The sequence below is a fragment of the Anoplophora glabripennis genome, unplaced genomic scaffold, assembly GCF_000390285.2.
Source record: "Anoplophora glabripennis isolate ALB-LARVAE unplaced genomic scaffold, Agla_2.0 scaffold18, whole genome shotgun sequence".
NCBI classification, from domain to species: domain Eukaryota; kingdom Metazoa; phylum Arthropoda; class Insecta; order Coleoptera; family Cerambycidae; genus Anoplophora; species Anoplophora glabripennis.
The window spans coordinates 1,800,171-1,820,753 of NW_019416221.1; the positions used below are offsets into that span (position 1 = coordinate 1,800,171).

Consider the following 20,583-nt stretch of genomic DNA (forward strand, 5'->3'; position numbering starts at 1 on the left):
TAATACACAGACAAATACGTCAATATGTGTAATTAATTAAACTTAGATAATTATTTAACTGATTTAAAAAGCTTTGCATTATTTTAATTTTAATAATAATAAAAGTGAATTCTTACGTCAAGACTGGCAAGGCAGTACCAGCAGAAGACGTGTTTGCACCGTTTGCACATCATTTGGGCGCACCCCTCGTCTTTCTCGATGGGAACGTTGCACATAGGGCAGCACTTGATCAGGTCCGAGTCGAACGGTATCCCTGGCTCCTCAGTCTTGCCCTCCTTGGCCAACTGCTTGCCGTAGTCGTCGCAGGAGAGCCCCTCGTGCCACTCCAGCTTGCAGTTGCTGCAGAAGTCCGTCGTGCAAGTGGGACAAAAGACACTCTGCGGCGCGCACTTCTGGGTCGGGCACATCGAGCAGACAGTCTCGCAACCCGCCCGCGGGCACCACGTGCGCGTCTTATCTAACTCTACTTCTGTAAATCGCAAAAACAGATTTTATTACTAAAGATTTTATGACGTGCTTTTGTGTACAATTTTTGAAGCTTTTACATATACGAAATTTTCGAAAAACGCTCAATGAAAAAAATTGCCCCTCACCTCTATTTAATCGGTACTTTTTGTGTTTCTCTAATAAATCACTTCCAGCCAGTCTTTTTATCTCTTCCTGTTGTAAAACTCCCTGAGAGGGACACTGTGCATCCGGACATGAAATCTCGTATGCACCTTCTGATATTTCAAATTCTACGTATGCCTTCATACACTAAAAAACAATTTATTAATAACGATAATTGAGATGGAGCTCTGTAAAGTATATATACAATTTGTTACAAGTTCGTTTCTCACTAAAGGGATCTCGTTTCTCACTAAAGGGATCTCGGAAACGGTAAGAGGTACGAAGTAATTTAAATGGGGGCAAAGTTGCATAATCAGGGGATCAACATTATGCCTCTAACAAATCAAGGCTAACATGATTAGTTTTCAAAATATTTGAAAAAAAACGAAGTTTTGGAAATGTTTTTATTTCATTTTATCCTTGAAGATGAATTTTTCGAGACAAAATGTCTGAATCTGGTTCGGACTGAGACAGTACAGTATTGGCGGTCAAGAATGCCTGCAAAAAAATGTAATGAAATTTCCAGGGTCGTATTTAAAAAATGAAATTGATGATGGTCCGGAGAGATGAAACGTTACACATAAAAATTGATTATGCCATTCAGTAGAGGGCAAAAAGTTGTCATGAGAAAGTGTTCTTCTTTTTTCAATGTCACCTCACACAAGGCTGAAATGAAACAAAAAAGGGTTTCCAAAATTTCGTTTTTTTTCAAATATTTCGAAAACTAATTATGTTAGCCTTGATTTTTTAGAGGCATAATGTTGGTCCCCTGATTATGCAACTTTGCTCCCATGTAAGCTACTTCGTATCTCTCACCGTTTCCGATATCACTTCATGCATTTAAAATTATTTATCTATTGTAAAATCCTAAGTAAGTTACAAGTTATTTTCAAGGAATAGATATTTTAATTTTAATCAACACTGTTTGTTCAAAATAAAATATTTTATTATTTTTTGTCTTATGCCAATTAAATAAAATCAAATGAATGAGTAAAGAAATATTTTGCAATGTGCAACCCTTCTGATTGATTTCACCCCAATTTAATTCATTGTTTATTTCACAAATTAATTAATAAAAATTATTAAATATTTTGATTTGGTGGCACCCGTACGGACGCCTGTGTTTGTTAAGTACTTTGTAATTCCAAAAAACACCTTTTATTTTACAACTAATGGCAATAGGTCTGATATTTGTTACTGTACACTTATGTTAAAAAAATTTGTCCGAGAAAAACAACTTCAAATTGTTAATATGTTGCATTACGAACTGAAATAATTCTATATCAAAGTTTGTATACAATTCATGTTACATTTCTACTCTAAAAAAATCAGTATATTAAATGTTTCTGTTAGTTGTCAAGTAGAAACATATGTTATTAAATAAACAATCAGCTATTTATGCGGCTATGAATGTCACTTTTTGTACAAATAAAACTGATAACGGGTTAATAAAATCCAACCAATGTGATCCTTTAGTACAAACATTAAGGGAACCTTTTAACAGATGGTTTTATTTGTTTAATTCCTTTTTTTTAATAAAAACAAAAATAGAAAATACACCTTTATAGTCCTTTTAGTTTATATTCAAATTTTGGTGTAACAGTAGGTCGTTTTATAAAAAAAAACACACAATGAATGTTCTTAAATTAATCTCAGTGGATAAAAGCACAATTAAACAAAAACAAGTTAAAAGATATAGCAAACTAAGGATATGGTTTTTAAGACATTCTGCTTGCATTGGCAGCAATGAGGCATCGTTAAAATAACGACGTTCATTTTTAACAGTAAGAGCTAGCTGGCGATAAATCTTAAACACCAAACCTTTAAACGGGACATTTTGTTCTGTGTGGAAGTCTTACCTCCGTACAAAAGGCACAATCGCACTGCAGGATACGCATTACATTGTTGGAAGGCACCTCGGCAAGGCAAAGCTTGCAGAGCACAGGGGGATCTTCTGGGGGTACGGGCACGAACCCACCGGTAGAGGAGTTCAGGGAGTAGCGCGAGCTCGACGCTAAGGTGAGGAGGCTTGAGCAGCGGGAGCACATCCGCGAGTGGGACCCATGGGGGGATTTCCTCAGCCTGTTGATCGGCTGAAGGGGTTCTATGCTGCTTGAAGATGACGATGATCTGGAAAAATTTCATAATACTGCTTTTTACACCTTTCTACTATTAAAAGGAACTTAGTGTTCCCCATAAATTTTGCTTTGTAAAAGCACCTGCTGAATATGTGTTGCCTAACGGTTGAAGCTTTTGTAAATATAAACCATTTCTAAGGTTCTATTAAAGCTTGTATAAAGTCAATGATATTATTTCTGGAAACCACCAATTTGTGCGCGTTGCTTTAGGTATTTATAAAATTCATTTTAAGAAAATTTCAATTTAGATATCTTCTTTGATGATAATATTTAATATAAAACTCGCGATATATTTTTTTTGGTTAAGACTTGCGAACTTACTTTTGAAAGAGCCTTGCAACAATCGTGGGCCGTAAAAATAAGAACTGATACTGTCGGTATTTGGTGCGGTTGTTCATTTCAATCATTTGAATTCGACTAAACCTCCAAATTTTATTTGTACCTACGCGAACCGCGAAAGCATCTGTTCTAATTCCTTTGGTTGCGTTTAATCAAACTGCGTGGTGTGGCAAAACCGAGTGCGCCTACATAAGTTTTAACTTCAACGTGTAAATATTAATAAAAGCTAAAAATAAATGTAGACACTTGACATTTATGAAAAAATCTAATATCAGTGTAACAGATGCATAGCATATGCCGAAAAGTTGTCATAAATTGAATAAAAAATACTAAATACATTAAATTTTATACCTTTATGGGGCGATTCTGCGTTTCTCTGTAAATTTATAATACTATAAGAAACCATTAACCTGCAAGTGACTTATTTACGAGATCGTAAATTTCGAGCATATACTACTGGAGTACCGGAGACGGGAGGTACCAAGCCATTGTGAAAGTGTGGCTGAATGTGCGAGAGAGACAGACAGTTCCTCAGTGCCTCAATCTAGTACGCCGCGATTGGTTGAAGCATTTATTTCCAGCCAATCGCGGCGTGCTAGAGTGAGACAGCATGTACTGAGATATTGTCTGCCTCTCTCGTACACTCAGCCACACTTTTCGCAATGGCATGCTACCTCCAATAGTATATGCTCGAAGATCATAAATTATGCCGTCCCTGTAATGATCCTAGTTGCAGAGATGCAAATGAACTACTGCAACTTCACTTAATTTACGGTTCTACTTTGACCTTGACCTTATTTAAATTAAAATGTGCAATTTTTAACGAGCGTTCAAATAAAAACGTGGTCGAAGTTGGCTCTGACACATTGGACGTAGGGAGTAGCTTATAGCGACCAACTTAACCTCATTTCTCAACGAGCTGTATAGCAGCTGTCAGTTTCAATAACGTTCATGACTATATAACTTTATTTTAAAGAATAATCGTGATAACAATAACAAACAATTAAAGGAGCTTTTTTTAACACTGTGTGGCAGGTACCGACTGATACTCCCACCATTTGTGATAAAACACGTACAGAAGTTCTTGGCGCATTTTCCATTATTTGTTGGACATTTCCTTTTAATTCTTCAGTCCGCTTTTTAGGTCGGCCGCTTCCTTCTTTTCTTGTTACACTGCCCGTTTCACGAAAAACATTAACACAACACTGAACTGCACTTTGAAAAATTTTGTACTCAACAACGCCGGGAAATTGATTGATTTTGAATAGAATACTTCCATATTCCATCAATCTTGCGTCCATTTCTAAAGTAGGACTCTATGGTAAACACTTTTTGTTCTTGAGAAAACACCATTTTAAACGCTTTTTAAAACGAAAATATTCAAATTGATAGCGGCGATATAGCGCTTTGACAGATGACGTTTAAGTTCATTTGCTATACGCTACGCCCTACGTCCATATTTTCAGAACCAACTTGACCACGTTTTTATTTGAACGCTCGTTAGATACAATAGAACAAGGCACAACGTGAAATAGGATTTAATATTAATAAGCCTTTATATCAAGATGTCTTTCAAATCACGAAATAGCCCCCAACACATATTCTGGAAGGTTTATATTCCTATTTCCTAAATTAATAAATCCGTTTTCCAAATAAATAAATTTATCGAAACTGTTTTGTCTCTTCCTAACCTCACAAAAAGACCCTGTAAGTAGTTCCGATAACATCAGGCTCAGTCGTGAAAAATTACAATTTCGGAAGAGTTTCTGTAGGCTACAATTAATTCCAGAAAATATGAAAAAATAAGCAAGCATCTTTAAAATTAATTATCTCTTATGAATTGTGCATTACATCAGTCTGTTACAGGATGTGCCAACAAAGTGATATCCTACGGAGACGAACCATCGCAGTATTGGAGATTGGAGTATTGGCAAGATGATTGCAGAAGTGGGCAAGGTAAGAAATATTATTATTAAGTCACAAGAAAAACAAACCCAAAATCCAAATTTTGGGAGTGAATGAAAGGTGCACGTTGCAAAAACAGAGCCAACAATTTCAGGCCGGGACTCAAACTGACACGTAAATATTATGAAATCGTGCTCTAGAGGAGTGTAAGGTTAATATTGTTGGTATTAACTCATATCTATTTCAGAGCAAAGAAAGTCCACAATTAAATGCGTAAGAATTTCGATGAATCTGAAAAAGCAACATTTGTTTACATCTGAATATAATATAAAATCATTGTGGATTGTGGCTAAGCTTTCTTTAATATATTTTTTTAAACATTTTATCTAATCTTCAGAAGTTTAAAACTTAAGCACCTGTAAATAAGTAAGGATATCCAAAGTCTGGTTTGAGACAGTATGGAATAATAAATCAATTATGTTGGCGGCCAAAGGCACGCATTAAATAATTTTTTTTTAGAACAGGTTTATCTGCACTAAGAAAGAGTTTAAATGGGATTTGAAATAAAGATCAACGTTGGTTTTCGGAGTCACATTGCAAACTTAACAATGCTTTTGCCGCTGCCTTTTTTACGACACCTATTTTAAAATTTTTATTCATATTTCAATTGCAACTTCGTTAAACATAACTTTCAAAGTATTATGTTATTTTTTTATTTATTCGTGTTATAATAAGATTAAACCATTACATATTTTTTTATGTTTAATTTGTCGGTTTTTTATTACTTCTGCATATTAACCTCGCTCGTATTTATTAACATGGTTTTGCAAGTACATACTAAATGTAAGTATTACCCTATAAAATTTTGTGACGCTATCCATTACGCGTTCTTGAAACATAAAAAAAATAATAAAAATCCTTGAGAGTTGAATAAACTTCGACTGTGATGAATTAATCATAGGCAGCGACGTGCGATGTTTTTTGGAGTTTTAATAAAGGTTGTTTTTAAAATTTTTTCTTAACGCGTTTTGCTGAAAATATGCACTACGCAATTTGAAAGCACTACGACGATTTATATAAAACAGAGATGCGCGCATTCAGACGTTGTTCAATCATAGGTAGGTAGTTCCTGCGAACTTTAGCAGTTCATGCCTGTTATGGGCGCCATATTGGATCCGCCATTTTGAGATTCGACAATCTGGAAATTAAGACTACGGGTTTAAAAAACCTCCCAGTGAGCCTTGTTAAGTTAAAATAAATGATTCTGGGATCGTTAGTATCGATTTCTTAATAATATCTGTGACTTTTTTACCCCTACGGGCGCCATATTGGATCCACCATTTTGAGATTCGATGAATTAACTCTAGAATATTATTCATAATCCACGAAAACTCCAAACAAGGCATTTTGGAATAAATTTAATTGCTGCGCGATCTTTAGTACTGATTTCTTGTGAATTTTAGTGGCTTTTGGGTATTATAGACGCCATATTGAATCCGCCAATTCGAAATACGGAAAAAAACTATAGTTATTTTAAAAGCACGTCAAATGCATATAATATACACTTCTGCAAAAAATTAAGGGAGCAAAAAATTTTTTCGAATATTTAGTGATTTTTCAGAATGCTGTATCTCAGTTAAAAATGATCGTATCAAGGTTTTAAAAAAAGCATTTTAAAGCGCCGAATGTCTAGTTTCCAGATTTCTTAGCTCAAAATTTTTAGGAGCGACAGTCATCGCGAAATTCTAAGAAATAAGACTAAAAAAATGTTTTTTCAATTTTTTGCGTTTTTTTTTCTCGGTCCACGGGCTTGGAAAAATTTTTTACACAAAAATCATGATATGGACTTGATAGCCTGTTCATTCAGCTTTAATTTCTTTTTTTAAATTTTTCTCTACGTTAATTTGACCCGGAGATATTCGACTACGAATACAAAAGCATCCTTTTGGCTTTAACCATCGATATCTCAGCAACTAATGATCAGACAGAAAATTGACGGGCAGTTTCGAAATCTCGAATAAATTTCCTACAAGGCTATGTAGCGTTCTTGGAAGAAAAAAATTTTCTTTCATCCTCGACATTAACTTGAAAAAAGTGAAAAAAAGTGACTTTTTGACTTGTTTTGCTAAGTCGACCGCATCTTTGCTAATATCGATGGAGAGTCTAATGCTTGTACGAATTTTTACACCTCGATGTACCCCCAAAAGCTCCGTAAATGGGCAGATCGATCTATCGAACGGTTTTTCCGGACCGCTTAATCAAAATTTCAGAAAAATTTAAAGGAGCAAAATTTACATTTCTGAGCACCCTGTAACGTTCGTAAAAATGAAAAATTTGATTTTTTTTCAATTCTTTCACAATTGGGCATTTTTTGCTCATTGAATTTGAAAAAAAAAAAATTTTTGAAAAACCGTTCGATAGATCGATCTGCCCATTTACGGAGCTTTTGGGGGTACATCGAGGTGTAAAAATTCGTACAAGCATTAGACTCTCCATCGATATTAGCAAAGATGCGGTCGACTTAGCAAAACAAGTCAAAAAGTCACTTTTTTTCACTTTTTTCAAGTTAATGTCGAGGATGAAAGAAAATTTTTTTCTTCCAAGAACGCTACATAGCCTTGTAGGAAATTTATTCGAGATTTCGAAACTGCCCGTCAATTTTCTGTCTGATCATTAGTTGCTGAGATATCGATGGTTAAAGCCAAAAGGATGCTTTTGTATTCGTAGTCGAATATCTCCGGGTCAAATTAACGTAGAGAAAAATTTAAAAAAAGAAATTAAAGCTGAATGAACAGGCTATCAAGTCCATATCATGATTTTTGTGTAAAAAATTTTTCCAAGCCCGTGGACCGAGAAAAAAAACGCAAAAAATTGAAAAAAAATTTTTAGTCTTATTTCTTAGAATTTCGCGATGACTGTCGCTCCTAAAAATTTTGAATTAAGAAATTTGGAAACTAGACATTCGGCGCTTTAAAATGCTTTTTTTAAAACCTTGATACAATCATTTTTAACTGAGATACAGCATTCTGAAAAATCACTAAAAATTCGAAAAATTTTTTTGCTCCCTTAATTTTTTGCAGAAGTATATTTTAATGCCATATCCAGATTTTTACAAATGTTTCTAGCTTTATAAACTGGGAAATTTCGGAACTTATCAACTGACATAAATTTTTAGTGAACGAAAATATTTAGCTCGTTCTGAGTCGCGCCTACCTGAGGTATCCGGTGAGGGCCAGCACGGTTTCGCATTTCCTCAGGCTGGCCAGGCTGCTGGCCGACTTGACCACGGGGACGGATTCGCCGGTGGCGGCGGCGACGCCGATGCCGTTGGCCCTCTTGACGAGCGGCGCCTGCGTGTCGCCGCTGTTGCGCCGACGACCGCCGCCGCTCAACAGCGACTTGATGCCCGGCATGGCCAGCAGGGGGTCGACTCGGGAGCGGGTTCTACGAGCGGGAGCCGGAGTGGAGGGCGAAGCGGCATGGGGTACGGCGACGGCGGTGACTAAACGGCGGCCGCGCGTTTCCAGCAGCGTGGCGTGATCAGCCACTTTTCCTGTAAAGAAAAGAAAAATTAATTGTGATATTTTTTAAGACCACAATGACTACTCAGTAGTCAAATAAAAGTATCTCCTTGAAATTAAAGACTCATCATTCTTAAACACAATGATAAAGTCATTTTAAAGAGTGATCCCGGCAGGTTATTTTTACAAAAGCTTTTATTTAATTATAAATTAATGGTACTAATCTCGTAAGCAAATAATATTTAAAAAACGACAATAGCAGAAGTTACAAAACGAATTTGAATTGAATTATTTGATAATAATATTTATGCAAACAATAAGCTCGTCGATCCGGTCATCCTTGATTAATATCATCAGAATTCCATATCATCAATAATTATATAAATAGTATTTACTTCGTTCTAATGAAATAAAAAGTATTCTCATAAATACAGGGTGTATAATTAATAACGCAAATTTCCGGGCATTTTCGAACAGATACGTCAGTCGCTCAGGAAGAGGCCATTTTCAATAACTGTTGTATTTTTATTATTTGCTTAGTTTTGAAATATTTATCTGCTATCACTATAGTAAATAAACTATTAATACATTATTTTTAAGAAGATAAGTGAATTTTATCGTAGAAGTGGAAGTTGCTATGGACAACGGGAGGTAACTGAGGTAACTTACCTCCCTAGGGATTTCGAGTTATAAACATTACATTTTATTAATTATTATGAATGAATATTTATAGTAATTGTACACTCATTACATTTAGTAATATTTATAAAATCTGGATAATTATTCCTCTCACGTTTACTAATTGTCACATTTTTCTCAAAATGATTTAACTGCTCAATTTCAGTCTCCGGCGGCTCAATATTATCCGACTGATGCATTAAAACAGCATGATGCGACGTACTACTAAAACCTGGAGTTGAAGACTCATTGTAAAGAATCATATTGACTATTTCATTTTTGTTACTTAAACTGTCAGCAACATAACTTTCTGCAATTGTGGCTGATTTCCACCACCATACCTCTTGATTGCTAATACATCAATTCCTGTATTAGCCAGTAACGTTGCCGATGTTCTTCGGAATGAATGGCCTGTATATGTTTCAGGATGTTCTAATTTCAAAAACTGTGCAATCTTATTAGGAATTATAGAAAGGGTATTTTTGCCGACTGGTTAGTTGTAACATCTACCTGCTTGACAGCGCATAAAAAAGCGTGAAATTTCTTCTAGGTGAGAAACGGAACATAGACGAGAAGTAATTGTAAACGTACGTGACAAACCATTTTTAGGATCTGGAATTGTAACAACACTAATGTTATGGAAATTTTTGAAATTGACGTCCAAAGTAAGTTTGCATAACTTATCAGAACGGCATGCTCGTGCAATGCCTAAGACCTTGACTACCTTCATTAGCAAATAATGTGTTATCGGATGCCTGAACGAGAAAATCGTTGACTTGTTCTCTTGTAAAAACGTTCGACTTTTTAGGTGTATAGCCGCCATTCATACGTTTCAAAAATGCTCTCAGCTTGGGGTGTTTTGATATATCCACGTTCTCCTCTATGAAAATAGTTGACTTAATCATTGAGTATTCACTCTACAAATTCGCCGGTGACTTTAAAGTTCTTGATTTCTCCATGAAATATACTAGCAGTGACATTTCAGAAACACCAGTTTTGTTTTGGCACCATTCTTTGGAATTTCTATATGCTCGTCCGTAGCACACTTTCGACTTCTCGGGCAATAAAAATTTGCAGCATTTGCTGCACTTTCTATTTGAAAATCACTCATTTAGAAATAATACTTAAAAATCAGCAAAATTGCAACTTTTATGTAGCTTTGTTTATAAACACCTTAGAAACGACAAAATCTAAACAACCAAGGCGACTTTGCAAGATTTCGAATAACGTCAATTGATTAAGAAATGTCAAAAAATAAAATCTAATCTTTATTTCACGAACTATAAAGAACTGGAAGCACATAAAATGTTATACACCACGCAGCAGTTAAGTATAATTTACCATTACTGTCAGCAACATAACTTTCTGCAATTGTGGCTGATTTCCACCACCATACCTCTTGATTGCTAATACATCAATTCCTGTATTAGCCAGTAACGTTGCCGATGTTCTTCGGAATGAATGGCCTGTATATGTTTCAGGATGTTCTAATTTCAAAAACTGTGCAATCTTATTAGGAATTATAGAAAGGGTATTTTTGCCGACTGGTTAGTTGTAACATCTACCTGCTTGACAGCGCATAAAAAAGCGTGAAATTTCTTCTAGGTGAGAAACGGAACATAGACGAGAAGTAATTGTAAACGTACGTGACAAACCATTTTTAGGATCTGGAATTGTAACAACACTAATGTTATGGAAATTTTTGAAATTGACGTCCAAAGTAAGTTTGCATAACTTATCAGAACGGCATGCTCGTGCAATGCCTAAGACCTTGACTACCTTCATTAGCAAATAATGTGTTATCGGATGCCTGAACGAGAAAATCGTTGACTTGTTCTCTTGTAAAAACGTTCGACTTTTTAGGTGTATAGCTGTCATTCATACGTTTCAAAAATGCTCTCAGCTTGGGGTGTTTTGATATATCCACGTTCTCCTCTATGAAAATAGTTGACTTAATCATTGAGTATTCACTCTACAAATTCGCCGGTGACTTTAAAGTTCTTGATTTCTCCATGAAATATACTAGCAGTGACATTTCAGAAACACCAGTTTTGTTTTGGCACCATTCTTTGGAATTTCTATATGCTCGTCCGTAGCACACTTTCGACTTCTCGGGCAATAAAAATTTGCAGCATTTGCTGCACTTTCTATTTGAAAATCACTCATTTAGAAATAATACTTAAAAATCAGCAAAATTGCAACTTTTATGTAGCTTTGTTTATAAACACCTTAGAAACGACAAAATCTAAACAACCAAGGCGACTTTGCAAGATTTCGAATAACGTCAATTGATTAAGAAATGTCAAAAAATAAAATCTAATCTTTATTTCACGAACTATAAAGAACTGGAAGCACATAAAATGTTATACACCACGCAGCAGTTAAGTATAATTTACCAGTCTCGGACTCTATTGCCAGCCTTCGCTCCGCTCGGGCGCAAAATCGTCCTGGACTGGTAAATAATACTTACCTCCTTTGTGGTGTAAATAACTATTTTATCATGCTGCCACTTTCTTTCATGTTCTCCATCAGAAAACGCCATATATCTTCAAAACGGTTAGCGCTAGAGCTTTTGATGATGACTACCTTTTTTGCGTAGAAAACATTGGCGGTTTAAAACAGGCTTTCAAAATGCCAATTTTGCCAGAGTCGTAAAAAGTATAGCTAATGTTAATGATAAAAAGTGTAGTTTTGTATCTCAAACGGTTTCTGATATCGTAAAAAATCTGAAAAAAAATTTTGGCACCCCTATATATCCTGAAAACGATGCGTTTTACTAAGACTTTTTTACTTCTAGTATCGTGACTTACAGCTATTTCAATTTGCGCTAGTAATTATGATACACCCTGTACAATAAGTACAATAATATTTTAATATAATTTTCCTTTTTAATGCATGCAGGAATATTAATCACATGTTAATAAAAAATTAATAGTTTAATACGTAGTTATTTTTACATCGTTTTCATTTTTTTGTATAACTTTTATTTATTATTTCACTGATTCGATCAAATCGGTATCCGATGTTACGAAAAGTTAAATTTAATTGACGTATTTCCCATGTACCTTTCTTGAAAGTTGTGTTGTCCTGGTTGCCTATCGTTGCGACGGCGGTCTCCTCCGCCTCGGAGAGGGTGCCGTATCCCACGGACCACGAGCAGATCGCTCGGCGCCGCTCCCGCCTGCTGATCGGCGGATCGGCCCATGCGGCGCTCAGACAGGCCGGCCTGCGCCGCCCCTGTGCGCCGCCCCCGCGCAGCTGTAACGACGGCTTACCGCCGCACAACGGCTGGATGGGCAGCGTCATACCTCCTGGGGGCACTACTGCGACCTGCCGGACCGCCCGGGAATCTCTCTTTCGAAGTCTGCAACAAAAGGGAGCAGCGTTAAATCAACTTTTAAGACGACGCACGCGATCGAACAGATGCATGATAAATGATGACAATTATAAAATAATAAAAGTAAAAAGAATTATAAGAAACATAAACAACATAAAAACAGTACAACAGAACAGCTGAAACCATACGATTTTTCCTGTTTTGTGAATAATATCTTGCTGTCCTTCACCTATGTTGTTTTTTTAGGTTGTACTGTGTGTAAACTGGTAAATACCTAATTTATTTTTTACTTAATAAAATTACTTATCATTGTACCCGTATTTTCATATTCCAAGCGTTATTGTTATTGATAGTATTGTTTTTAAAAGACCTTGTTTACTTTGCAGGTGTTATTCACCCTATTATAGTGAACACGTAGAAACGTAATGGTATAGGTCAAGTAAAAGATATAAGAAAAAAACAAAATATATTTAAAAAGTAAACGTTTCAACAGGGCGGCCTACAAAATTAAATATAATCCTGTCAATTTCGCGTTTGCATGTGTGCACCAGGAAATGTCTAGCTAGATCTTTCGCGGGAGTTGGATATATTGACTGCAGATCAATGGTTTCTTCCTGCCAGTGGTGGCTCGTCAGGTGACGCAAGTGACGCACCGCTTTACCTAAAATTTCCGTTTGGTTATGCAATTTAAAATTATTTTTATTTTTATATTAATTTTATAATTTAGGAATAATTCTATACAGGGTGTTTCTAAAATAGGGTTCCAAACTTCGGCTGCGTTTATAACTCATTAAAATGAGCCAAAAAATTCCTATTAACATGTGCCCTAAAACGCACCCTTAGAAAGTTATATGCCCTTAAAAGGGCTCAAACAAAACTGGTTTTTTTCAAATAAATTGCAGTTATGAAGGATCCGATCATTTAATAAATAAAGGAAACACGGCAAAGCTCAATTGACAGTTTATCAATAACTTAAATTGTTAAACGTTGTGGCAACGTCAGTCTTTTATTTGCCATGGTAAACAGATTTTTGTAATTTTTGGCCTAATAACTTAAAGAGCAGAGTAATTTTCAAACTCAATTTACTCGAAAACCATTGGAAATATCGATTTGGACAAAGATAATATTTTTTACGTAAAATTGTTAAGATTTTATAAATCTGTAGAGAAAATCGTAAAAAATTGAAACAAAAAAAATTACGGGCCGAAAACCCCCTTCACCAACCTAAATGGGACGCATATGATTGGCATGTCGAAAAACGGAGTAGCCCATGTTATTTAACGTAAAAAGTTATGTAAAACCCATAATTTTTTTTCTATTTATTTGCAACCGTTTTGTCAATAACAGAAAAAAAAACAGTTTTGTTTGAGCCCTTTTAAGGGCATATAACTTCCTAAAATTGCGTTTTAGGGCACATGTTAATATGAACTTTTTGGCTTATTTTAATGAGTTATAAACGCAGCAGAAGTTTGGAATCCTATTTTAGAAACACCCTGTATTGAAAATGTATCGTGTTTGTTTAATACTCAGAAATAAACAGAATAGTGCGCGGTGAACGCCTTCTAAAATTATTTGTTTTGTATAATAATTGTAGAAATGTTTCCTATGTATGATGCAGTAGGTATGTATTTTATTGGAAACACCATTTTCCAGATGGAAAATTGAGGACAAAAAGGATTTTTTAAATTGCGATAGACCTGTGCCTTATTCTCTCGATATGGAAAAAAGGGAAGTCAAAAGACAATGTGTACGTTCGGAAGTTTCGGAATGAATGGTATTCGGAGTATAAATGGTTGTGTGGAAGTGTTTATTTAAAAAAACTTTTCTGTATGCCGTGTTTAATTGTAGGTGTAAAGTCGGGTGTGTGGAAAAAGGGGGGATTTAACACTTTTGGGAAAGTCACGCCAGGCTGTGGTAACCACAGGAACTTACATGTACGGTGTGTGTTCATGTTCGCAGAAGTCCACAAGCCGAACTAATACTTCTATTTTATATAAAATCTAAATGAAAATCCTTCTCACGAACGTCAGTTTTTCGGATATATTGCAAATGCAACTAAAAATTTATTTCCAGATTCATTTACAGCCGTTTGACCTTGACAATTTGAAAATTTTCGCCTGCAGCGCTTTTTTTTTCTTTTTAGTCAATCAATGAATATGCTTCACCTATTCTCAATGTCACGAGCCGCCACTGCTTCCTGCGTGATATTTTTGAAGAAGCATAACATAGTATATAATTTATAAAAATTGTCTTTTAATGATAGTTGCAATGCAATAATCAATTAAAAATTAAATGCCATTTTGCAATAGCGTGTTACATAAAATCTGTTACTTCAAATTAAAAGTTTTTTTTAATTTCACGTGCAGATTAAAAACGCGTTTCGTCATGTACCGTTTGTCAACTTTAAATGGCCGGTCCCTGGAGTCCATTTTAAAAGAAATAATCGCAGTAATTTATTTTTCTTCGAGAAACTTAACCCCGGTTTTTCAGCGCGTCAAATCAGCTGTCAGTACCGTTTGGGAATGTAAAAGGTAGAAAAATCCTAAATAGAAAGTACAGCGGACAAACCTTCTGGTCGGCAGCAATACGGCCTTTATACCTACATAGTCTCATTTACAGGCGCGTAAGCGAGGTCGTTACCCCTGATCGAAGTTACAAGACGGCGATTGCAGTGCAGAAATCTTTTATGGCAGATTTCCGCGTCCTCATCCACCGTATACTTAATGTCATTTCTATTCGCGTACGTAACCGTGCCACTTTTCCTTTGCACGCGATGATATCGGTGTGAATCCAGAAGGAGGAGAGAGGGGGTACATTTGACTAATGGATACGTGTTACGTGTTAGTTTAAAAAAATAAGCAAAATTTATCAAAAAATGTAGTTTTTACTTGGTTATTTGAAGACAAAATACGAATCTGAATTTTTTTTTATCAAATAAATAATCGAGTTACAATTAGTTTTTTAGACAGCCTCTGATTCTTGATTATTCCGCCACTAGGCAGCGTACACCGGGCCACTCGCAATTAGCGTGGTAAGTTGTATTAGTGCACTCTCTGCGTTGCCAGTTGTTGCCTTTTTCAATTGGAAAATAATTTATTAAAACAGATTGCTTTTGTATAGTTTAGCGACGTGTTATTTTAAAGTCACCATATTTTCTTGATATCAATGTGGACGAAGCGCCCGAACATTGAGAAAAAACATTCTACTGTTAAAAAAAAAATTGTTTACATGATTTATTAAATGCTAATATTGGTGTTGGTATGTGGATACGTCCAGCGGCGGGGGATGAAAATTACTAAAAAAAAGGTTACAAAAATGTTTGTTCGACGAAATTTGAGAAAACAAAGTAATATACGTGTTTATAAAAAGGTGAACGGTAGTCTCCATACAAATATGACCCCGATTCAAGGTATGTCCCCTGTATGTCCTTGATTAGGCCTGTTTACTAAAAAGAAATATATTTGAAATGCTCCGGACTTACGCGTCAACATAGTATCATTCAGTGCTGCAAACAGGTTCGGTCTAGATTCTCGTCGTTCTCGTTCCTTATCAACTGAAGGTAAATAATACCTACTGTTTACAACCTTGAACGAGGCTGATATCGTGTAATCTCTAGGTTAACCCCATAAAAACTTTTTAAAGGACGTACCTTCTGCTTCCCAAAGAAGCTCACTGAATTAACTAAAAGTATATTTACGCGAGAATTTCCTTCGTTCAGCAGCAAGGAGATAATTTTCCCGATATTTCCACTGTTGCTACGAGTTAGGGAAAAAAATCGTGCGTCACGGTTACATCAACACAAATCCGATAATTAACACTAATCTATTGTACTTACCCAACACAGGCGAACCTTGGGCGGCGCGCAAATTTAACACACGATATTTTCGCAGGCCGTTTTGTAACAGAAACACGAGTTACTTTCAATTATAGCAGTCCCGAAATGTTTCCACTGTTAGAGCAGTGATAAGGTTATCGCTGACATATAGGTGTATTGTGTTCGTTTCCTCGTAATTTTTTTTTTGTCCGTTATCGAACTATGATCCCCACAATCTTCTAGATTTGGGGATTTGGTAGATAAGTCGGCGCACACAGCCGCTGTTTTTTTAGCGAATTGCGTTGTTGCACCCTTCAGATCGGTTAAGTCTGTCTGATTTTCTACTTGCATTCATTTGTTTAAAGAAACTCATAATCTTGAAAAATATCAAGTCGCGTTTATATGTACCTATAGAATGTTTGCCTACACTAGTAGTTCTATCATGTCTTATTACGTAGATGAGTAGGCAGTGCAACATATAGCCAATAGTAGCTAATTGTTTAAACGTAAATCTACAATACACTGGATTTGATTTAAGCAACGGAACACCGACGCAAATGTTTTTTTTTTTTGGTTTTATATACCCTCTGAAAAAAAAAAAAATTTTCGAAAAAATCGAAACCCTGAATTTCCGGTACTTAATAGTGCTTGTATATTATATTAATTATCTACTGAAATATTAAAGTGACCACAATTTGTGACAAACAACTACGCAGTGACCTAGGTTTTTGAACCGGAACCAATTTTCGTTGATTGGTCAGGTTGTTTGTATCGATCGAAAATTATGTTAAGTAAATTTGTTTGGCGCGATATAAAAATAAGTACACGTTGGTTATTAGTAATATAAATATTTGAAATCGCACCTTCTATTAAATATGAACGGCAAATAAAATTAAAACATATAGGTATAATGTAGATAAATAACATTTTATGTTAATGATTGTCGGTTCTATGTCGAATTGAAAAAATAAGCTAGAATTACATATTTCATCTTGATTTAGAACAAGCCAAAGAAACACGTTTAATCTATTCACTACAAATCGGGTAAACAAATAATTTTAATCAAGTTTAGCTCTGGGATATTTTTAGCAAATAAATTACATTAAATGATTTATAAATATTCAGTTTTTATGAGGTGTCACTAATATTTATAGATGGTCGTGGACCTGGTTGGGTTTCATAAAAACTGCGCGTGTTTCTAGAAAAAGATGCGATTGATTTTTATTTTCTCGGAGTGTCAACGCCTTGGGTGTATTTGTGACGTCGGTGATTTTTTTGTCGTTGAGAAAATTTCAACCAGCTTGAATGAAGGATTTGAGATCGAAAATTTGTGACGACTATTTTACTTCAACTTATTTTACTCTTTAATTATGGAACTATTAAAAATGAAATATGTGTTAGAAAGTGAAATGGTGTGCCTGCCAGTTGATGTGATGACTTTTTCCTGTTGGTGTTAATAGCAGATATTAAATAGATATTACGGGAAAGCGTGTTAAATACCCATTTTTTTTTTTCGGCGAGGTACTTTCACTCTGGCAAAATGTGAGCGAATATGTAGATTTTTTTACGTTAAATTACACATTTTCGATGAGAGGGACTATGAAAACGTTCAGTGAAAGGATATTTGTGAGATCACTAATAGGAATTTGAAAAATTACCACACAGGCTGTAACAGCGACATTGTTATAAACTTTCAAGACTGATTTCTCTTGTCAAAGCGAGCAAAGGTCATGTATCTTTCTAAAACGGTTCTAAGGATTCAATCCTTCAAGAATCATTGAATATATTTGTTTCGAAACACTGCTAAACGCTAACAGAATTCTTAAAAAGCGTACCCTTTACACTACCAGCAATGAACATTTGTAGAGAAACATGAAGTAATCTCCATCGCTAACGGATTCCTAGCATCCCTTAATCATGGTTTTTGGATTTTTACTCTTACCTTTCGCAATGTTTGTTGCATTGTTGCAACGCCGTTTTTACACCGTCTGATATAAAGAAGTTTCAAAATGCAAATATTCCATGTTTTTTTTAAGATTGATTTTCGATGATGGCTACAAGTGAAAGCCACAGAGAAAAATATGTCGTAAAGTCAACTGATACTGCCATCAGGTAGACAAACCTCTGTTTTTTTGTTACTAAGGCAACCCCACTGTGTAATGGCAGCAGGTGTTTGTTTAAAAAATTCGGACGTGTCTAATTATATTTTTAAATTAGTCTATATTCGTCAAAAATTAAATTTATGTTCTTAATGTCTAATCTAGTGCTATTCAAGTTTTTCAACAGTATTTATGTTTTTTTTTGGAATGTCGCAGAAGCATTTTTAAGTCCAACAGGCATTCTGAGGTTGTCGTAATGTCCATTATCTGTTGAGAACGCTGTTTGTTCACTAGTTTTAAGATCCACTTCTGTTTGATGCTGTCCACTGGCTATATGTTCAGTATAGGAAATTTATCTGGTATCATTTTTTCATTCAATTTTCTGTAATCCATCACAATTCTGAACTTTATTTTTCCGCTGTTGTCCATTTTGTTGGGAACAATTTACAATTAATGTTCACAAGTCGGGGTAAGTAAAGTCGTCGAAGGTATACGATGTTAAAAAATAAATAGTACAGGTTGAACTTCTACGTAGTTTCCGTTAATTAAAACGTAAATAAATACAGTACAAATCCAATTAATCAATTACGTATTCGTAATTAGTCCTGTTTTGTTAATTGACTACTTTGAACTGCGTCGATTTTGATTGGCTTTTCATTCCGTAGCGCCCCAAGCAATTTAATCACAGCATTGTAAACCTTTCGTCTACAAAGGCGGACAAAAATAAACAGTTCTGTGCTACGTTGTAAAGTAAATCAAGGTCTCTGAAGAACGAACGCTTTAATTTAATCATATACAGAGTGTTACTTATAGCGTTACTTATGAAGCGGATCGGATCGGTGTTTGATACCCCAGATTATATTTACGTGTGATATAGAACGACTTGACGATGCGCGATGGTGGGCGGTGACCTTTAGATTCAAGATGTACCTTTATCTGTAAAGTTTCGCCACATAAAAAAACGAAAGCCACCAGGAAGAATAGTTGTTTTTTCTTCTTTTCATTATCACAGGGAAAGTAGATAAGCTCTTATTAAGAACACGACGCAACTGTCACATATCGCTTTCAACTTACGCAAGTGACAATAAAATAAATATCCCATATCTCAAATGTCTATGGAAGTTGATAATACATGGTTTACAATCGTTTCGATGACTTGTTTATTATTAATTATGTATTTATTAACGATTTGTTTTGACAACTAAATTAGGAGGTATTTAGACACATGCTATACTATTTCATATAAAAATATTATAGGTTTTATAGCTTCTATTTGAAGGGTAAGTAAATAAGAATATTTTTTTACTGGACATGGGAAACTTTGTAGCGACAATCAAATAAATAAACAGTAGTATAATAATCTATATTATAAGTATAGTAAGAGGCAATCCTCATTGTAGTAACAGAAATAATCTAAAACTGAATAAAAATTTGGAATAAACCGTCATATTTACGAAATCTGAACGTCTTTGGCCGTTGTGAGAATTCTGGGCGATCTAAAGTGCGTCAAATTTAAAGCGACAGGCTAAATTACTATAGCAGGATCATATTCGATGCAAAGTAATAAAACATTGCCTTCAAAGGGATCCAGTGCCATACGCTTTTAAGGATTTTAGAAATTGAATAATTTCTTTATACATTATAAAGGGTCGAAGGGATCAGTTCACGTCTGGCACCCTTGTTCCTACAAATTCTCATAAACTATTTATTTTAAATATAATTTATCATAAATCCAATTTTTTTTCCGCATATGTACTACATTTTACTTCTGTACGCGCCACTGTCGTTTACTTGTTTTTTGTAGGCGCTCTCTGATTTACGACCTAGCTCGCCAGGTTAGTATTTGACGTATAACCGACCACTTCGTACACTCGATGCACCTGGGCGACTACAGCTATTACCAGAACACAGTGCGTATGCAGCGGTATTTCAGATTTTACATTCAATTTCATTTTAAATTTGAAATGGTTCATCTTACGCCTCCTAAAAATGATGACACGATTTTCCTTTGATAAAAGACCGACAACTTTTTGCTCTACTTTGCATCGAATACGATCCTACTTATAGTCAATTGTTTATTTATATTTTTAAACATACCTACTTAGAAAGACATGACAATTTAACCGTTAAGGATGACCATAGA

At 35.2% G+C, this 20,583-nt stretch overlaps 1 protein-coding gene across 3 annotated transcripts in view; it reads right to left on the reverse strand.

The window, feature by feature from the left end:
* The window catches only part of LOC108908275 (E3 ubiquitin-protein ligase RNF144A), a 52,108-nt gene that overhangs the window by 1,831 nt on the left and 29,694 nt on the right, over positions 1-20,583 (reverse strand). For 2 of the 3 annotated variants that reach the window (XM_018712265.2, XM_018712264.1), the window contains exons 3-7: positions 12,256-12,554; positions 8,205-8,544; positions 2,469-2,739; positions 594-756; positions 117-469 (exon numbers count right to left, since the gene is read on the reverse strand). In XM_018712265.2, coding sequence (XP_018567781.1) covers positions 117-469; positions 594-756; positions 2,469-2,739; positions 8,205-8,544; positions 12,256-12,496 — 1,368 coding nt within the window. In that variant the 5' untranslated portion in view covers positions 12,497-12,554. Of the gene's footprint in view, positions 1-116; positions 470-593; positions 757-2,468; positions 2,740-8,204; positions 8,545-12,255; positions 12,555-16,362; positions 16,487-20,583 lie in introns of those variants that run through there. The other variant, XM_018712266.2, reaches the window with a different exon arrangement.